General features: G+C 42.6%; 1 protein-coding gene across 1 annotated transcript in view; it reads right to left on the bottom strand.

The window, feature by feature from the left end:
* LOC117521102 (laminin subunit alpha-3-like) overlaps nucleotides 1-19,117 on the bottom strand; it is a 243,840-nt gene that overhangs the window by 153,987 nt on the left and 70,736 nt on the right. Inside the window, 4 exon segments of the mRNA XM_034182417.1 lie at nucleotides 9,840-9,945; nucleotides 13,557-13,609; nucleotides 15,125-15,224; nucleotides 16,456-16,508. Of these exon segments, the coding sequence (XP_034038308.1) occupies nucleotides 9,840-9,945; nucleotides 13,557-13,609; nucleotides 15,125-15,224; nucleotides 16,456-16,508 (312 nt within the window).

Below are 19,117 nucleotides of genomic sequence, written 5' to 3'. Positions count from 1 at the left end.
ATCTCATCTGACAACGGTAGGGCTTTTGTAGCCAAGGTTACACAAGAAACATTCAAACAATTGGGTATCAAACAGAAGTTTGGGTGTGTTTATCACCCCCAATCAAATGGGGCGGTGGAACGGGCTAATGGCATTTTAAAGAACAAACTAGCAAAAATCATAGCAGACAGTAATGGCAAACTAACCTGGCTGGATGCGTTGCCGCTTGCTTTATTGTCAATGCGCTCACAAACTAACCGACTAACCCATTTGACACCATTTGAAGCTCTTACAGGTCGGCCGATGCCTATTCCATACCTGAGAGGACCCTACGAAGGACCATCGCTGGAGCAGCTACAAGACGAATGGCATAATTATCTGAGACAGTTAACCCAAATACACAAAACTATCTTTTTGCAGGTCAAAGGTGCTACAGAAGACAGAGAAGCAGAGATTCCACTCGAAAATCAGAGCATCCAGCCTGGTGATCTGGTTTACGTCAAGGTGTTCAAAAAGAAGTGGGACAGGCCCCGCCGAGAAGGTCCTTTTAAAGTTATTCTTGCCTCACGTACAGCAGTCAAAGTAGACGGTAAGGACACTTGGTTTCATTTAAACCACTGCTGTAGGGTTGGTGGCCCAGCGCCCCTGCGGCCTCGGCAAGCTCGTCTTGGCAGAGCCGCCGGGCCAAGGGGGGAAGCAGGAGAAGCCAGAGACCCTACAGCAGCACCGAGGGACGGCCACGCCTCCCTGCAGCCAGAAGAAGCACTGAGGGAAGGCCACGCCTCCCTGCAGCCAGGCGAACACCGGCCAAGGCGCTCACAGAGACTGATTGAACAAAGACGACGCACAGCTTCAGAGAGTAGTGGATCCCTGCCAGATAGAGCAGCGACAGACTCAGATGCAGACTCAGAGACAACTGGAGACGTAGGCCAACAGACAGACAGAAATACAGACCGACAGATAGACAGGCCACAGGAGACATCAGACTCGGACAGCAACTCAGTAGATTTACCGACAGAAGAACCACAGGAAGTACAACCCAGACAAAGCACAGATACACCACACATCCCTAGTGACAGCTCATCTAGTGACGGCTCACTTAGTAGCACATCTAGTAGCACATCTCAACAGTCATCAGAGCAATGATTAAGGAATTATTCAAGGGATTGACAATACTACTGGTGGTCAGTATGGGAGAAAATAGACATCCAAAACATACAACGGACTGTGCCGTGGCCATGGCCGCAATAGCAGCTAAACAAGGCATTCTAAACACAGGAAAAACATATAATTTGGTATACATTAAATCAAAAGCCTACAAGAACATAGGAATACAGGGAAAGCTGGGGGATTACATATTAGGCGAAGCCATTAGCATCAAATGTGAAGAGGAGGGAACACTCAACATAGAGGTAATTTGTGATAAAAGAGGATGCAGGGAAACCAAGCAAGACGTAACTGTTACAGTACATGAAGCCACAAAATGGGTAAAAATCAAACCAAGGAAAAAGAGGACAATTAGAAGCCTAGAAACAAGCAGTCACTTAGGGAGATGGGATCCCAGTACAGACCTAGCCCGCACACAAGGGTTGAAGACCAATTTATTTTACCAATGGTTGAAATTTTCGGCTAGGCAGATCAGTGAAAAGCCTTGCATAGCCTGTCACCGGAAAGGTGTGATACCTCAGGCTAAACCCCTACCTGATATCAATAACTGTTATAGGAGTCCCCAACATAACTCAGACCAAGCAGAATGCTATACACAATGTGTTATGAAAATGGCAGTAGGTGATGAAAAATATGCTGCCGACAGTAAACTTTGTCCAGTGCCCCTAAGTACAGAAGGAACCGTTCCACCTATGATTAAAATAGAGAAAGGGATGATACACCCATTCTGTATAGCTAAAGGCTTAGTAGCACAATACATAAGCGATTGGCAGGTAGGGACGACCCAGCCAAAACACCACATACAGTGTATGCAAAAGCAGCAAGAATACAAACCGGCCAAAACAGCATGGAACATTACCGTCTGTCACACCCTGCCAGCAGCAGGCATACAGTGTGAACAAATAGTACCGGCCACAGGGGGGTCTGTAATTGGACTGAATCTCACCCATGCTTCATGGGTATCTACTCCAAATTTAGCTAAGGGAACGGTACCCTTAGCTGACATCTTTTGGATATGCGGACAAAAAAGGAAACTCCTGTCATCGCTGTCCCCGAATTGGAAAGGCCTTTGTGCTCCTGTGATGCTCACAGGAGCAATAACAGTAATTGAAATGCCGAATTCAATACAACCCATGCCACAGAAACTTCGTAAGAAAAGAGGAAGAATGACGTTTAAAACAGACTACAACATCACAGTAAGAAACGGGATACCAGAAGGGATACCCCGACAGTTAGAAGCCATAGACAGTAGCAGAGTTAAAGCAGATGAAGATGCGGATAAATGGGGATGGGCATTGGCTCTGTTTGGGGTTACTCCAAAAATCCGTTCTAGGTTCCAGGAGGTGCAGTGGATTAATTACTTGTGGTATAATCAACAAAGATACCTGAACTGGACATTGGCAGCAGTAGGAGCCTTAACCGAACAACTGCACGCCACCTCGCTAATGACAATGCAAAATAGATTAGCTATCGAGATGATGATGGCTGATGAACAAGGAGTTTGTATTATGATCAAAGCCACCGAATGTTGCACAGCTATTCCCATGCGTACAGGGGAAGACGGAAATTTGACAGAGCTCTTAATCACACTTGAAGAGATGCAACAGGAACTGTTAAGTAACTCCATAGGAGGGAGAAATGAAACTGACGATTCTGGATACATTGTAGGGAATGGAATGAATATTGGCCCACTGTTTTCACTGTTTGGGACTCTAAGGAGAGGGTGGATATCATGGAAAGACTGGTTATACCAGATAGGTGTAATCTTGGCACTAACAGGGGTGGCGGTCTTGCTGGTAATATGTTGTGGTATTCCCTTGATAAAATTTCTGGTCAATAAATTGATTTCATCCACAGTAGGACAGCTCCCACTGTTAGCCATCCGAGCCCTGGAAGAAAGCACAAACGAAACAGACAGAGAACCAGAATATATGGAAATGGATGAAATACCAATTATCCTCCCCGACAGCCCCCAGCTCCCTAATATTGTGGCGTACACCCCAGATAGGGAGGACTGGGATGGACCGTGCTTGGTGATATTGTAGACGAGGAAGAAGACATGCACGCACATTTACATTCACACACATGCACCCACAAAAATGAGGGATAGGATAGACAATATCTGAAAGAATGACATGGAGCTGTAATAATGAACGTATATGTATATTACTAGGACACAGGAGTATGGCTGAGAGACCAGACTCCCCTGATCAGGGACCTATGCCTGATCTGCCTCTATCAAGTCTGATTGGACTCTCAGAACTGTTTGGAGAAGAGGATATGCAGGAGGGATGGTCGAGACATGATTGGTCGCCACAGCCGCCTTCCATCCAGCAGCTAAACCAGTTGGCAACAGAAGGATCTTCATCGTTCCAGCACCTGGCGATGACGGCTTCACAGAATCTGCCTGCAGCAAGAGTCGGCCCGAGGACTCCACCATCACCTGAAGGACCCTTTGGACTCAGGAACACACCCCTTCCGCAGATGCCATGGAGACAGTCACATGTGCCAGGGGCAACGATACCCTCTAGGGGAGGCAGCCAAGGTCGGCCATATGCAGCAACCGCCCGAGTGCATCCTAGACCCAATTCACTGCTAGGACCTGTCCCCAGCTTTCCACCCCCAAGGCAGGAGAGATATTCTGATCAGCCCAGTACCTCTGGAGGAGGATCAGCAGGGGTAGACCTTAGCCAAACTCACCCACCAGGACAGAGGGGAGCTTTGTACAGGCTACTAAATGCCCAGAGTGTCCCAACCACTTGCCTGTGCGACATCAACAATACTCCCCCCACACACGAAATGCCTTCCCCCTTGTACTTCCTGTCCCCTGGACTGCACAACCTTAATCTGGTCATGGTCACCCCACAGGACATGGCAATCTTGGTTCGAGAGCTTCGTCTTCCACAAGAGTCTGTTCCAAAAACCTTGGAGCAGCTCCTGCCCCTCACAAATCACATTCCCCATGAGCTATTTGAGGAAATCATGCCACAACTAAGTCAGACAGCTGCATACCTGTTCAGGATACACCGTGACAATGCCAACATCTCTTGTGCTCAGGAGGGCCTCCATACTCAACTGTGTGGTCTTCAGTCTAGTATGGACATGCTAGCCTGCATGATGGAGCATATGGAAAGGGAACAGCTAGGGCTGGCCACCACCACCCTGAATGTGGGCAAGAATTCTCTGGGGGCCCTGTACAACCTGGCCAAGCAGCACAAGGAGCTGGAAAGATCCATCAGAGAACTGCACGACTGTCTGAAAGCCAGAATTCCTGATCCTTCCCCCACTACCCCTGAAAGGCCAACCTCCCCATGTTCCCCAACTTCTCCCAAAACTTCAGATGCTGAGTAAATGCTGAGGAGCGCGGACTGACGTAATGGCACTGAACACGGACTATGATCTTGGTTCTTGAGTTTGAATTGCGGACTGGTTTCAGAAATCTGAGTGTAACTAAAACAAAGAAGGATATATGTTAGTAACGAAAGTTGGGTAAATGTCTGTCCTTACCATCATCTGCGTAACACAGATAAAGCTAAATGCATACACATAGATATCACATTGCAAAGTTATAAAAAGGGGACCCTTACACGGCGTGTTTGTAGATTTAGTAGTAAAAATGCACCATAGGGACCCCTTTTTCTTAAATTATAGCATGCCTCAAGAGACATGCATCGCCTAAATTTGGCGTCTGGCCAAAAAGGGCATTAGAAAACAAGCTGAAAAAGAAGAAAAACAAAGTGGAGAATGTTGAGAAATGGCCTATAATGAAAACCATTATATGATTGACTAAGGCAAATGACTTAAGGACGGACATGAAGGGAAACCATTTATTGTGTTTATCATTTAACTAGACATAGCTGCGCTAACCTCAGAATAGTTTCTTGATTGGTTGACTAAATAGTGGTAACGTAGGGGTTATTTGATGCATTTAAATAATAAATGTGTGACGCTTTAACAAAATAATATGTAGAACCAAGTATAATGGGTTGGAGCCTCTGGTTGAGTGAGTCAATAGATGCCAGAAGATGATTGGTTGCACTGATGTCAATGTGAAGCCTTTACTTTGCCATGATTAAGAGGTTGATGTAACTTGTTTTATGTGGCCATTTTAAGTGCCTTGAATTACACCAAAACTCAATGTTTGAATGTCATCTTGTGTTGATATAATCCAGCTAATTGCTCACCTTGTGCCTTAGTATGTAGGTTCACCTGCACTGCAATATATTTACCGTGTGAAGTATCACTGATATTCATATCCGCACCAGAGTTATCAGTAACTCGAGTGATGTGTTTTTCTTTTTTATTGCAATGCACAAATGAGGATGTCTTGTCAGTAAACAACCCAAGAGTATAGTTGATGTAATGGGACTCTTTCGAGTCCCAGAGGAGGGACTGTAGAAGAATTTTTAGGTCCATATTTGAACTGTGATGAACTATCAAGTGTCCTGATCCGAACTGTATGTCCTCTGGTTGAACTAGCAGGTGTTCAACCCAAAAAAAGGGCTCTATTAGTCATTTAGTCTGTCAGGGGCTTTCCAAGGCCTTTTAGGTGCTTTCCCGCAGGCCACGTGCGGGGGCCTCAGGCCAGCTGCACGTGTGGCTGAGGCCACGTGCGGAGGGGGCCTCAGGCCAGCTGCACCTGTGGCTGAAGGTCTTTTAAAAAAATCAGTTGTAAATCCTTCATGTTTTAATGGGAGCATTTGTCACATTGAAATAATGGCCTAACACCTGCTTAGGGTTCACTAGAGGACGCTTCCAATAGAAAACCATGTCTTGGGAATGAAATAAATAAAAAAGTCGAAGGAGGAGCGATGCCCGCGGGTCTCCAATAAATAGACGAGCGCGGTTGTCATATTCAGTCTCTCTAGAGGACTCAGTTTGTCTAAGCTTTGTGTCGAAGGCTTAAATAAACTTAAAAACTCTGTGCATTTTATCTTGCTTAAGGCTGAATTATTCTAAAGTGTTGTGTCCTCTTTCTAGCATATCACTTGCAATTAGTTTGTGTTATCTAAAAGACGACATCCTGAGAAGACCAAAAAGACGAGCCGCGACAATCGGATAATCACACGACTGAAAAGCAACCGGAATCCATCTGAAATCCACCTGAAAGCCGTCCTGTGAGACCAACACCGAGGTGATTTTGTCCCGCGTAATGAACGGAGCCGTGACGCGTCCCTCCGCTTTTCTTTCCATGAAAAAAACTCCTGTAACAGTGGAATGTGCCGAAAAAGTGCTGACGTCCACATCTCCTGCCTTTTTGTGAAAGTCAGACGAGGTCCCGGATCAACAAAGCCTTCACGTTGGAAATGATCTGGTTGTTTCAGCGGGGTCTGAGCATGTCGATCGGCGCTGGGAGCGCGCCGCGCTCTCAGCAGTTGTGGGCCGTCCTTAAAGCAGCAGTAACACTCCTTAATCTGTATAATCCCCATAAAATCGTCCCTGAAAGCTATATTAATTTTCCAAACGGTGTCCACCTGGAGGTCTCTCACAGTTTCTGGAAAAAAATTGATGCAGCAAAGTTCCAAATCGTTCAGACATTTATTCGCAATAAAAATCCGACGAGAGGGGTGGACCACTGCTCACACAAAGCCTGCTCACAGGCGAATGACGCAACCGACAGGCGTGAAAAAACCCACGCATGCGCACGAAGGTTCAAGCTTGGCTGATCACACGTGATTCAAATCCATATGGTTTTTTAAAAAAATAAAAAGGTCCGATACTTTTCTCACAGACCTCGTATGGCATCTAACATAGCTCAGATTGTAATTCCGTTACCGTAGAATTGCCCACATACATTTTTTTTTAATTGCGAAGTTTAATCTCAATGCGAAAACAAATCTCTATTCTGATTGAAATGAAATTGAATGAATTGATTGAATTGAATTGATTGAATGAAAACTGAATGAAAACTATAAAAGACAAAATAAGTGGTTGCATAAGTATTCACCCCCATTAATACATAGGCATACACTAATACTGATACTTGAGGTCAGTCTTGTTTATAGTAGTTTGGGTGTTTCAGCTGATTGCAGCATAATTCCACCTCTTGTCTGGATGGTCCTTATAATGTGTAGGTACTGTGGCACAGCTAACACCACAAACACAAAATAACACCCAAAGCATATCTGTGAAAATGAAACTGAAAAGCACATGTCAGGAGATGGATACAAGAACATTTCCAACTCACTGAACGCCCCTTAAGGTTCAGGAAAGTCAATAATAAAGCCATGGATAGCGAATGGCCAGCAAAAACTGAGTGACTGTGCATAATGCAGACTACACAAGAAAATAGTCAGTGTTAAATTAACACCAGGAAAGCATATATGTGCCAACACTTTCTGAAAGTGTTAATTCTTTAATACCCACCAAGAGTTATTTAAATAAAAATACTCTACAACAGAGTTCGTGTTAGAAAATCAGCACTACCAGATTACTTACCTCTTATAAAGTAACATTAACAGAGTGATCTGTCCAAGGACATAGACTCATGGATGGAGTTTAACAACACTATGTGATTTAATACTATGGTGTGACACCAGTGTGGTGTATAATTGGTTGGAATTAATGCCAGAATCTTAACACTTTACACTGACATGTCTTATTTAGCCTTATATATACACTCAACAAAAATATAAATGCAACACTTTTGGTTTTGCTCCCATTTTGTATGAGATGAACTCAAAGATCTAAAACTTTTTCCACATACACAATGTCACCATTTCCCTCAAATATTGTTCACAAACAGTCTAAATCTGTGATAGTGAGCACTTCTCCTTTGCTGAGATAATCCATCCCACCTCACAGGTGTGCCATATCAAGATGCTGATTAGACACCATGATTAGTGCACAGGTGTGCCTTAGACTGCCCACAATAAAAGGCCACTCTGAAAGGTGCAGTTTTATCACACAGCACAATGCCACAGATGTCGCAAGATTTGAGGGAGCATGCAGTTGGCATGCTGACAGCAGGAATGTCAACCAGAGCTGTTGCTCGTGTATTGAATGTTCATTTCTCTACCATAAGCCGTCTCCAAAGGCGTTTCAGAGAATTTGGCAGGACATCCAACCAGCCTCACAACCGCAGACCACGTGTAACCACACCAGCCCAGGACCTCCACATCCAGCATGTTCACCTCCAAGATCGTCTGAGAAAAGCCACTCAGATAGCTGCTGAAACAATCGGTTTGCATAACCAAAGAATTTCTGCACAAACTGTCAGAAACCGTCTCAGGGAAGCTCATCTGCATGCTCGTCGTCCTCATCGGGGTCTCAACCTGACTCCAGTTCGTCGTCGTAACCGACTTGAGTGGGCAAATGCTCACATTCACTGGCGTTTGGCACGTTGGAGAGGTGTTCTCTTCACGGATGAATCCCGGTTCACACTGTCCAGGGCAGATGGCAGACAGCGTGTGTGGCGTCGTGTGGGTGAGCGGTTTTCTGATGTCAATGTTGTGGCTCGAGTGGCCCATGGTGGCGGTGGGGTTACGGTATGGGCAGGCGTCTGTTATGGACGAAGAACACAGGTGCATTTTATTGATGGCATTTTGAATGCACAGAGATACCGTGATGAGATCCTGAGGCCCATTGTTGTGCCAATCCAAGAACATCACCTCATGTTGCAGCAGGATAATGCACTGCCCCATGTTGCAAGGATCTGTACACAATTCTTGGAAGCTGAAAATGTCCCAGTTCTTGCATGGCCGGCATACTCACCGGACATGTCACCCATTGAGCATGTTTGGGATGCTCTGGACTGGCATATACGACAGCGTGTACCAGTTCCTGCCAATATCCAGCAACTTTGCACAGCCACTGAAGAGGAGTGGACCAACATTACACAGGCCACAATTGACAACCTGATCAACTCTATGCGAAGGAGATGTGTTGCACTGCATGAGGCAAATGGTGGTCGCACCAGATACTGACTGGTATCCCCCCCAATAAAACAAAACTGCACCTTTTAGAGTGGCCTTTTATTGTGGGCAGTCTAAGGCACACCTGTGCACTAATCATGGTATCTAATCAGCATCTTGATATGGCACACCTGTGAGGTGGGATGGATTATCTCAGCAAAGGAGAAGTGCTCACTATCACAGATTTAGACTGGTTTGTGAACAATATTTGAGGGAAATGGTGATATTGTGTATGTGGAAAAAGTTTTAGATCTTTGAGTTCATCTCATACAAAATGGGAGCAAAACCAAAAGTGTTGCGTTTATATTTTTGTTGAGTGTATATCACCTATCATTGGTTTATATAACCTGATATGTCTTATAAATTTAACACTGACAGATTTACTGTGCATAGTCGTCAAAGCCACAGAGGCACCAACGACAACTCTAAATGTGTTAAAAATGTAGTGGCTGTGATTGGAGTGGCGCCACCACTCATAACCACTGTTGACTATTCCAACTGTGAAGCATTGTGTTGTGGGAATGCTTCTCTGCTCCAGACCCCGGGATTCTTTTTATAAATCACAGAGTAACATGAATGATTCAAGATATGGCAATCTAGATTAGGTCAATACAATTTCACTGACAACTGGATATAAAATGTAAAAGGGTGTGTATATAATTAGGTAAACCATCATTTTGTTTTTCCCATTCAGATTAGTTTTCTACCTGACAAAAATAATGATAATAATAATAAAATACTTTTTAAAATGTTAAAATGTTATTTTAATACACAGCGTACCTTGACAGCCAAAGTAATTCCGTTTCTGCAGCAGAAAGAAACCCTCTTCACAGGAGTCGCATGCACGTCCACAAGCATTCAGCTTACAATAACACTGTCCACTTTTCTACACAAAGACATAACAATTACAATATAATATAGGAGTGATAACAGTATTAAAAAAAAAACAAATCACCTAATCTCTGCAAAACTGAGCTTACTTTAACAGCCTTTAGGTTGAAATGTACCAAACACAACGCTCACATCAGGTCTTATGCTCTCATGCTGCATTCACATGTTTTTTTTTTCAGGTTGGAAAGCTGTATGATTTTTACTTTTTAATGCCTGGAGACAGCCACACACCAAGACACCAAAACAAAAGCCTGAATTAAATTATACTGATATACATTATTCATGTTTCTGTGAGCTCCAGCTTCTTCACACTTTCAGAGACACGCAGGTTAGTTGAGTTGGTAAACTGATTGTAGGTATGATGAACTGGTGTCCCATCGGGGGTAGTCACCACTTCACGCTACAGAATCTGTGGATAGGCACCAATGGATCTCAGGGCCTATACAGAGCTTATTTCCCGCTTTTCTTTTTTGGCTCAGTTAAGGATTACAATGAGTACAGTATTAGTCCAATATACATAGACACCAACGCTCATTACCTCCACCAAGGAGGTTATGTTTTCGGTCGAGTTTGTTTGTTTGATTGTCTGTCTGTTTGTCAGCAGGATAACTCAAAAGGTTTTGATGAAATTTTGTGGAGTGGTTGGAAATGACAAGAGGAACAAGTGATTAAATTTTAGTGGTGATCCGGATCACGATCCAGATCCAGGAATTTTTTAAAGGATTCTACACCATTGCAGGATTTTTTTCTGTTGTAGAGAAGCTTGAATCTTCGACTGGACTGGGTTGCTTGACGCGAGGACGTTTCGCTTCAAATCGCAGAAGCTTCCTCAGCTAAAATTCTTGCTCTGGAAGTCTGACTTCTGTCTGACTCTTGTAGAGAAGAATAAAACAGAAGCCAACAAAAGCTGGAGTTTTAAACCTAACCAGACCCCTCCTACTGAGAGGCAGACTGCTATAGGCTAGTGACTAAACAACAGCTCTAATTAGCAACTATTGTGTTGTAGTTAGCACACCTAATGACAGGACAGCTGTCCCTCTAATGATGGGATGGATGCCTTTCTGATGGCTCCCTTGATGACGTGAATGACTCATTACCAAGAACAAAAGACTGTTCTGTTATGTGTATTTGATTTAGATTTTTTTTTTTTGCTGCAATTAAATTGTCTTATTTTGATACTTGTTTTAAAAATGTCACTTTGCTGATTGAGATATTTTATATATTAAATATTTGACACGAGTCATCAATGTAAAGTGTCATTGTCAATTTCTGTATTTAAAGATTTGGATTTGAATTTATGTGGTCGCATTCATACCGGTTAAACAACACAGGTGCAAATAAAATAACTATAAATAAATAAATAAATAAAATAACACATATCATGAAGTCAAATCAAATTAAAATTTATTCATTTATATAGCGCCAAATCACGACAAGTCGCGTCAAGGTGCTTCACAAACATCATTTAAAAGGCAGAATAAAATGAAATAAAGATTAAAAACACAATAAAAAACATAAATAAATAAAAGGAATAAAAGAAGACACACAATCGTATAAAATGCTAATGATAAAATTGGGAAAAAAGTGTGTCTTGAGTCTGGCCTTAAAAGTCTCCACAGAGTCTGATTGTTGGATCTGCGCAGGCAGATCATTCCACATAGCTGGGACGCGGTGGGAAAAGGCTCTGTAACTTGGTGACTTTTTATTCACCCTAGGGACACGCAGCAGGCCTGCACCCTGTGAACGCAAGCCCCGAGCCGGTACATAGGGCTCAACCAGGCCAGCCAGGTAGGGGGGTGCCAGTCAGTGAACAATTTTATAGGCTAATAATAACACTTTAAAATCCAATCTCAAAGAGACCGGAAGCCAGTGACGGGACGCCAGAACCGGCGTAATGTGGTCAAACCTTCTGCTTCGTGTCAGAAGTCTGGCAGCAGCATTTTGAACCAGTTGAAGACCCCTGATGCTGGACTGCGGTAAACCAGAAAAAAGAGCATTACAATAGTCCAATCTGGAAGAACTAAAAGCATCATTACCTCCGCCAAGGAGGTTATGTTTTCGGTCGCATTTGTTTGTTTGTCTGTCTGTTTGTCAGCAGGATAACTCAAAAAGTTATATAGGGGGAATTTTGACATTCTAGTTTCTAACTCCACAAAAACAAGGCAGAAAGGCTTGAAAAAAATTAGGGTGTAACATAGTCAAATGTTCTATCAAGCAACAAAGTCTGGTGATGATCGGATCCGGATTCTGGATCTGGTGATCCAGAATATGCAAAAATATAGGGAAAATGGAAAATGTGTCAGTGTGAGGTGACAAATGAAGCTAGAGATGCACAACTAACACCAAATTGTAGCTGAATCTGTACTGATTCAGTAAGGTGTCATCAGATTTGATGTAGCTTCAAATGTTATGGAGCTAGATCCAGAAGAAAACCGCCATTACCGAAAAATCGTTTTTATACAATAACGTTTGAACTAATAAAGACATAAAAGTGATTCCAAGTTCTAGTGGTATGTTTCATGGTCAAGGATGTCAAATATACAGGAAAGAAAAGTGTATGTATAATAGTTTTGGTTGTAACACTGAATTGTTGAATAGATCACTGTGCCAAGGAGGGAATCTCTTTAGGGTCAGTGACCCTATGGCCTTGGCAGAGGTTTGCACTCTCTGAGTGCTTCTAGTTAAAATTGAAAAATTCTTCAAGCATGTTAAAATTGATATCACATGATTTGTCGAATCATAAAGATTCCAAAAAGGTATAGTTTGCACTATCCACAAACTAATGCCAATGAATTACAGGGTCAAAACAACAAAAATGGCAAAAAGTTAAAAAATTTTTTTAAAAATCCCAGTTTCAGTTTGTGCAGGGGTCAAATATTAAAGTTGCTCCAATTCTGTTTTAAAACATAATGCAAATTACTGGTTGGTCTCACAGGATTAAAAAGGAATAGTTTTTGTTTATACATCTGACTGAAATCCTTTGTTCTGATTGGCTGATTTGCGTGTAATAACTGCAATACTTTTCACAATAAATCATCCAAAGATAACAATAGTCACATTATTGACTGATTCTGCACCATTTCGGGCAATATTATGAGTGACTGCGGACCAATTTTGTCATAACGGAGCAACAATATTTCGCGCATGTGCCAGGGTGATGCGTCGCAGACAACATCAATTATTTGTTTCTAGTAAAAAATAACCAAAAATAAAAAGAATAAAAAAGTGACTTAGCAAATTTTTCACACAAATGGAAAGATAAATTTATTAAAAACAAATGGTGACTGGTTTATTGGGCAGCATAATGGAATGTCACCCCTTGGGGATCATTGTGGGCAACAATGATCCCGAGGGGTGACATTCCATTATGCTGCCCTCCAAACCAGTCACTATTTGTATAGTGCCATCTGATATGCTTAGATATCATATCATGTGGCGAAATCAATGGGTATTGTTTGTCTTCTACTTTGGAGACCAAGCATGGAACAGAGTTAAATCTATTCCTTTATTTAATCCTGTAACCTCTTACTGGGGATGGCAGCAAAAACCTGCTGGGTTCACAGACTATACTTAAAAGCTGGCAAAATACCTAGAGAGCAGGCTCACCTGGTCACACTCCCCAACACCACTTAAAGTCCCTCTTACATCACAGCGACACTCTGTTAAGAGAAAAACAAAGAGAACAGGTGTGTCTGTGTGGGTGGGCTGGGGGGGGGGGGGGTTCCCATACAGTCAATAGAGTCTGATTACAGGATTCTGAAATGCGGCAGCACAAACACCACAATCTTCACAGATCTGCACATCAAACCGCTATCGCAACGTACTGAGAAGAAATAACACCCTCCCCGAACCTATGTCTGACCACAGGCAACCAGAGGCATTCTTCAGAAATTAAAAGCTCCTGTTAGCATCCTGTTGTACCTGCTGACAGGGCAGTAGTGATAAGGAGGGCAGAGCTGCAACATAAGACGGGTATTTGAAGCTGCTCCCTCATTGGCTGGAAGTGGAAGTCAAATTAAGTCCTCTCAGAGGACGTGCACAGAGTTACATTGTTGGCACGAACGCCAAAGGAACAGCATCGCACTTTTATAATTTGGTATTGTTCCGACCATGAAATCTCTTGAACTACTGAAGTCTTGCTCACAGGTAGTAGAAGCTGATATGAAAGCTGGAGAAGTAGGGCAGGTTGGGTCTAGTGGCACGTTTAGCTGGTGATCCAACACAAGCATCCCTGTTCGCTTTCAATGGACACGGTTGTCATATTCACACCCGGCAGCCACGTATAAATACTAACAAAACTACTTTCACTAGTCTGTGCACTCATGGGTGTGTTTGTCCTTCCTGTCTTCAATACAGGCTGACATAGCCCAACAGAGGGCGACGTTGTACTGGCGGAGCTCAACGTTTAGCAACAGTAAACTGATTTACTATAGGACATAGTTTAACTTTTTGCATTGGGCAGGTGCACTGGTAGTGCACTTTGTGGAGCAGTAGCATAGCTTGGCGGAGCTGATTGCTGACTCAATGTTTGAGAGTCATGTTACGTAGCCTGCATGCACTTTACACCTGTGATTTCGTCACTCGCTATTGGTGTGTCATTGAGACAGGTTCTACATATTCAGTCAAATTTCTCCATATGTCTACATATTTCTTCATGCCCGAGGGATCCAGAGGAGGTGGTGCGTCCAAATGCAGTAACTTGCACTAGAGGAGGTGACTTAATGGGAACAGACTCTTGCCGGCATTTTAGCTTGAACATCGAAGAATTTAAACATGTTGAAAATTGTGTTGTGTTTGACTTCTCCCACTCGCTCCCTTCCGGATGCGAATGTACGATCTCCAGCATGAGAGGCGGATGCACTGACCAGTCAGCTAAAACTGGGGCTCTGGCCTGAGTGTCCAGAGTATCCTTTGGCTGATGAGGGATTGAATATTGACTACCACATGCACAGCAATTCCTGCTGGCCTCCATCCACAAACACACAATGTAACTCCTTCTGGCCTTCTCTATACTTCCCCATCAGTATTCTCAGAGCAAACATTGCATCTGTAGTGCTCTTTCTTGGCATGAAACCATATTGCTGCTCACACATCCTCACATGTTTTCTAAGTCTAGCTTCTACTACTTTTTCCCCAAGGCCATGGCATTTTTGTTCATATGTAGAGTCACAAACCTGTACAGCCCTGAGGGTTGTTTGTGGCCAGATTCCAGTAGAGCGATTTACATGTGTCACATGTGGCTCCCACTACATTTGGTCGGCAGCGGCAAGAACCCTGAAACAACAGATAGGTAATCAGCCATGCATGTGCAACATAAAGAACATCTAGAAATGCAGGCAAACATTTACATACAACTCTTATTTATTTCAGCTTTCATTCACTATATCAGTTCTTCAAAGGTTTACATATACCAATATGACTTCCTCTTTAAACAGCACAGGAATTTCCAGAAATTGATGGAAATACTTTATAAGTATAAAGTATTTCTTATAAAGTATTTATAAGAAATACTTTATGGTGGACAAGTGGTTAATGTGCTTGGTTTCAGTTCAGAAGGTTCCGGGTTTAAATCCCACCCCTGCCACATTTCTCCATGTAATGTGGAGTTGCGTCAGGAAGGGCATCCGGCGTAAAACTTGTGCCAATTCAACATGCAGATCCACCTTGGATTTGCTGTGGCGACCCTGGGTGCAAACAAGGGAGCAGCTGAAGGGATGGAAATACTTTATAAACTCCCTAAACGACTAATTGGCACAATTCTGAGTTTATTTTGGCATCTTTAGCTTTATTCAAGTGCCTTGTTTCATGTAAAAGAAGGGGGGAAAAAACTGAAGAATAAACCAAAGGCAAAATTTTAGATCTTCACAAATCAAGTTCCTCCTTAGGAGCCTTTCCAAAAAGATTAAATTGTACAATCTATTACGCAAAACTATAAGAAGCCTTGGATTGTACAAACTTTATTTGGGAATAAAGTGGACATTATAACTGACATAACACATGTACTGTTGATAAAATGTAACATTAGCTTTTGGTGAAAAAAGGGGTTCGACACATTTCAGCTGACTCGTATGTAGATTTTTGACTGCAAATGTATTTGATTTAAAAACCATTCAGCCTGTTCTGGATATTATACAGTGCTAGTTTTTTTGTTTTGTTTTGTTTAGTGGCTTGAAATGACAGAATTTACAGAAGAGTGAGTTTAAAAAAAGAGTGCGGAAACATCCATAGCCTAAGCATTACTTCATGCCGCTGCCGTCTTCCTGAGCATGGAAGGAAGCCTCCTTTATTTTTTCCCCTTTTGATTACATTTCAGGCGGAAACCACTTGCCAGCAAAATTAGCTGAATCAAGGTTTGGCAGCACAGCAGTCTTATCAGTTAAAGTGCACATGAAGTCACACTCAAAGAGGCACAGCTGGCAGTACACTAGACTTACTCCAAGTATGGGAGATTAAAAAAAAAAAAACAAGCAGAAAGTCACAGATGACTTATTGGCAGCTGGCATACCGTTTGTGGATCAATGCCTTCAGATCCGGCTGGGCTGCACAGACTGATGGGGACTGAAAAAACGTAACACAGAAGCAGTTGTGAATATGCAATTCATTTTAACACTTTAGAAAAACAGATTTAAATCATTAATCAGGGCTGATTAATGATTTATATCTGTGCACTCCAACTGGAAAACTGCTCTTGGGGGGAGGGGGGGGGGGAGTATTTCGGGAGGGATTTACTCAATTCCGCATCAAATGGTGGCTGCAATTTTGCCGCACATTGTGGACAAAACTACTATATTGGTGGGTTTTATGGAAGTGGATTGAGTGGAAAAACCATTGGTATGTCTACCATGTAAGTTTTCAAGCTGCTGCAGACTTGGTGGGTTGATGTCAACTTGAACTTACTAAACTTTGTCTTTCTAAGTGGTTCCAATATTCTTGTTTCTAAACATTGCATTCTTAGGAAAAACATAGAAGTTTGCATGTTTATCCCTGAGATGGTTATTGACATATCCAGGGAAACAACAAATAATCCCCATAATTGCCTTTTGTTTACTTTCTGAGCCTATCTGTGCATCCACAGCAGCACATTTCCCACAGTCCCCTGGGCGACCAAAATCTAATATGGGGGGTTCTGCTTTTGTCTTACAAAAGTAATTTTCCCATCGGCAAAATCTGTCTTGTCAGCTGAAGTCCGTAGAGTCCTTCAGAAAGATTTGTGCATGTTCAAAACTTTGAGCAGACATCAGGTGGAGAGTGTTTTCTCCCCTACTTATTTACTTTAATGATACTAATGGACTTAAGTCCTACGGCTGTCCATTGCTTCAGACTGAGTTTCTGACTGGCCAAAGCTCCTTCGCAGGGTATGAATTCTGGCCACTTTTTAAAACACTCATGTGCTTTACATAACCAGGTTCACGGTGCATGTACATCCTGCTTGCTTTTGTTTTTAGTGCAGCAGATAAATTCATTTTTTCAGTGAAATACTTCACTTATACAAAGAAACATGAAATTTTCTACACATCTTCTTCATAGGTTAAGTCATCATTTTCACTGGATGGCCACTCAAAATTTCAAGATGGTCGCCTTTTTTATTCCAAGATGGCCACCATGAAGTTTTGATCACGTCAATTATGCCCTCCTGGCCATGTATTTGAGTTTCTTTGTTGGTTTTATAGAGCCATGGCAGCAAGTCTGTCATGTTCAAAGCCAATGATACAGATGTGCTGGTCATTGGCTTGAGTGTCTTCTCAGCTCTACATAGTATGGGTGTGCAGCGGTTGTGGATGGCATTCGGTCAAAGTTCGAGCCTTCGATGGATTCCCATCCACGACCTGTCAGACTATGTAGGCCAAGAAAGGGCCACAGGAATGGCATTCTTCCATGCCTTCACTGCCTGTGATGTGGTCTCAGCCTTTAGAAACAAAGGGAAGAAGACAACTTGGCAAACTTGGGATATGTTCCCAGAAGCTACCCCAGTATTTTCTACACTGAGCAAGTACCCTCCGTCCATTGAGGATGCAGACATGGAGATTCTGGAGAAGTTGTGGTTCTCATGTATGACAGATCCAGCACTGTTGACAGTGTAGATGAAGCCAGACTTGACCTGTTTGCCAGGAAGCAGAGGTCGTATGAAGCCATCCCTCCTACCAGTGCAGCTCTGCTTCAACACACCAAATGTGCAGCGTACCAGGCAGGATGCATACGGGTTCAGGCAATACTACATCAGCCAGAAGCAGAGAGTCCATCTGATTGGGGCTGGGAGAAAGCAGGTGTTGAGTGGAAGGTTTGCTGGACAGCCAACACATCAATTGCAAAGAGTTGTGAACAACTCACCAAATGTGGCTGCAACTCTGGCTGCCGTGGCAGGTGCAAATGCTACAGGCTCGGACTAGCTTGTACAGTTTTGTGCAGTTGCAAATGTGACCTGTAAGCTGTCTCCTGAATGAGCTTATGATTTTTCTATGGGTTTGCTGAGTTACTCGGCCTAATGTCTTTCGGAAAAGGACACATCTTCCTATCTGGCCTGAAGTTTTTTTCAGCTGCAAACCCACAAGCCACATAAATGAGCTCATACTTTTTTATTGATCTTCATTTGCTTATACTTACAGAATACAAATAAAATAGCACAAAGTGAAAGCGGTAAATATATTTTTCTTCCAAAAGGTGCACTAAATCAAATCATTGTCCGGCAAGACTGCCACTCATACAGTACATATTTACCAGCTTGTAACTGAAAAATTGAGCCAGTGTCACAATGATGCACATCTGGATCAGTTCTATTTTCCCTAGATATCTATAGTCCATCTTTTCATTCATGAATTCTGAAAATATTTCATGACAGGCAGAGATTGCATCTATAGGTATCTCACAACTCTTGCATTCAAAATAATTTAGGATACGTCAACGCCGTAACGGAACTAAAATTCCAGCCTTATAATTTGGAATTTTCAATGCATTGTTGTGATTTGCTTCTATCTTCTTTATTACCACCATATGTTTGTGCATCATATATAGCAATACAATTCCTAAAACCAAGTTCTCTTACCAGACAAACAAAAAAGAAAGTTTTCTATCACGAAAGGGATTTTAGAGATTTTTCTCATAGCAAAAGGGTCCCTCGATGGTCATTTTGTTAAATATAATTCATCATAATGAAAAATATATTACTTCTG

This window comes from Thalassophryne amazonica, chromosome 12, assembly GCF_902500255.1.
Source record: "Thalassophryne amazonica chromosome 12, fThaAma1.1, whole genome shotgun sequence".
Classification (NCBI taxonomy): domain Eukaryota; kingdom Metazoa; phylum Chordata; class Actinopteri; order Batrachoidiformes; family Batrachoididae; genus Thalassophryne; species Thalassophryne amazonica.
Note: the sequence above shows the minus strand (reverse complement) of the source record. Positions and strands in the feature narration are given on the sequence as shown.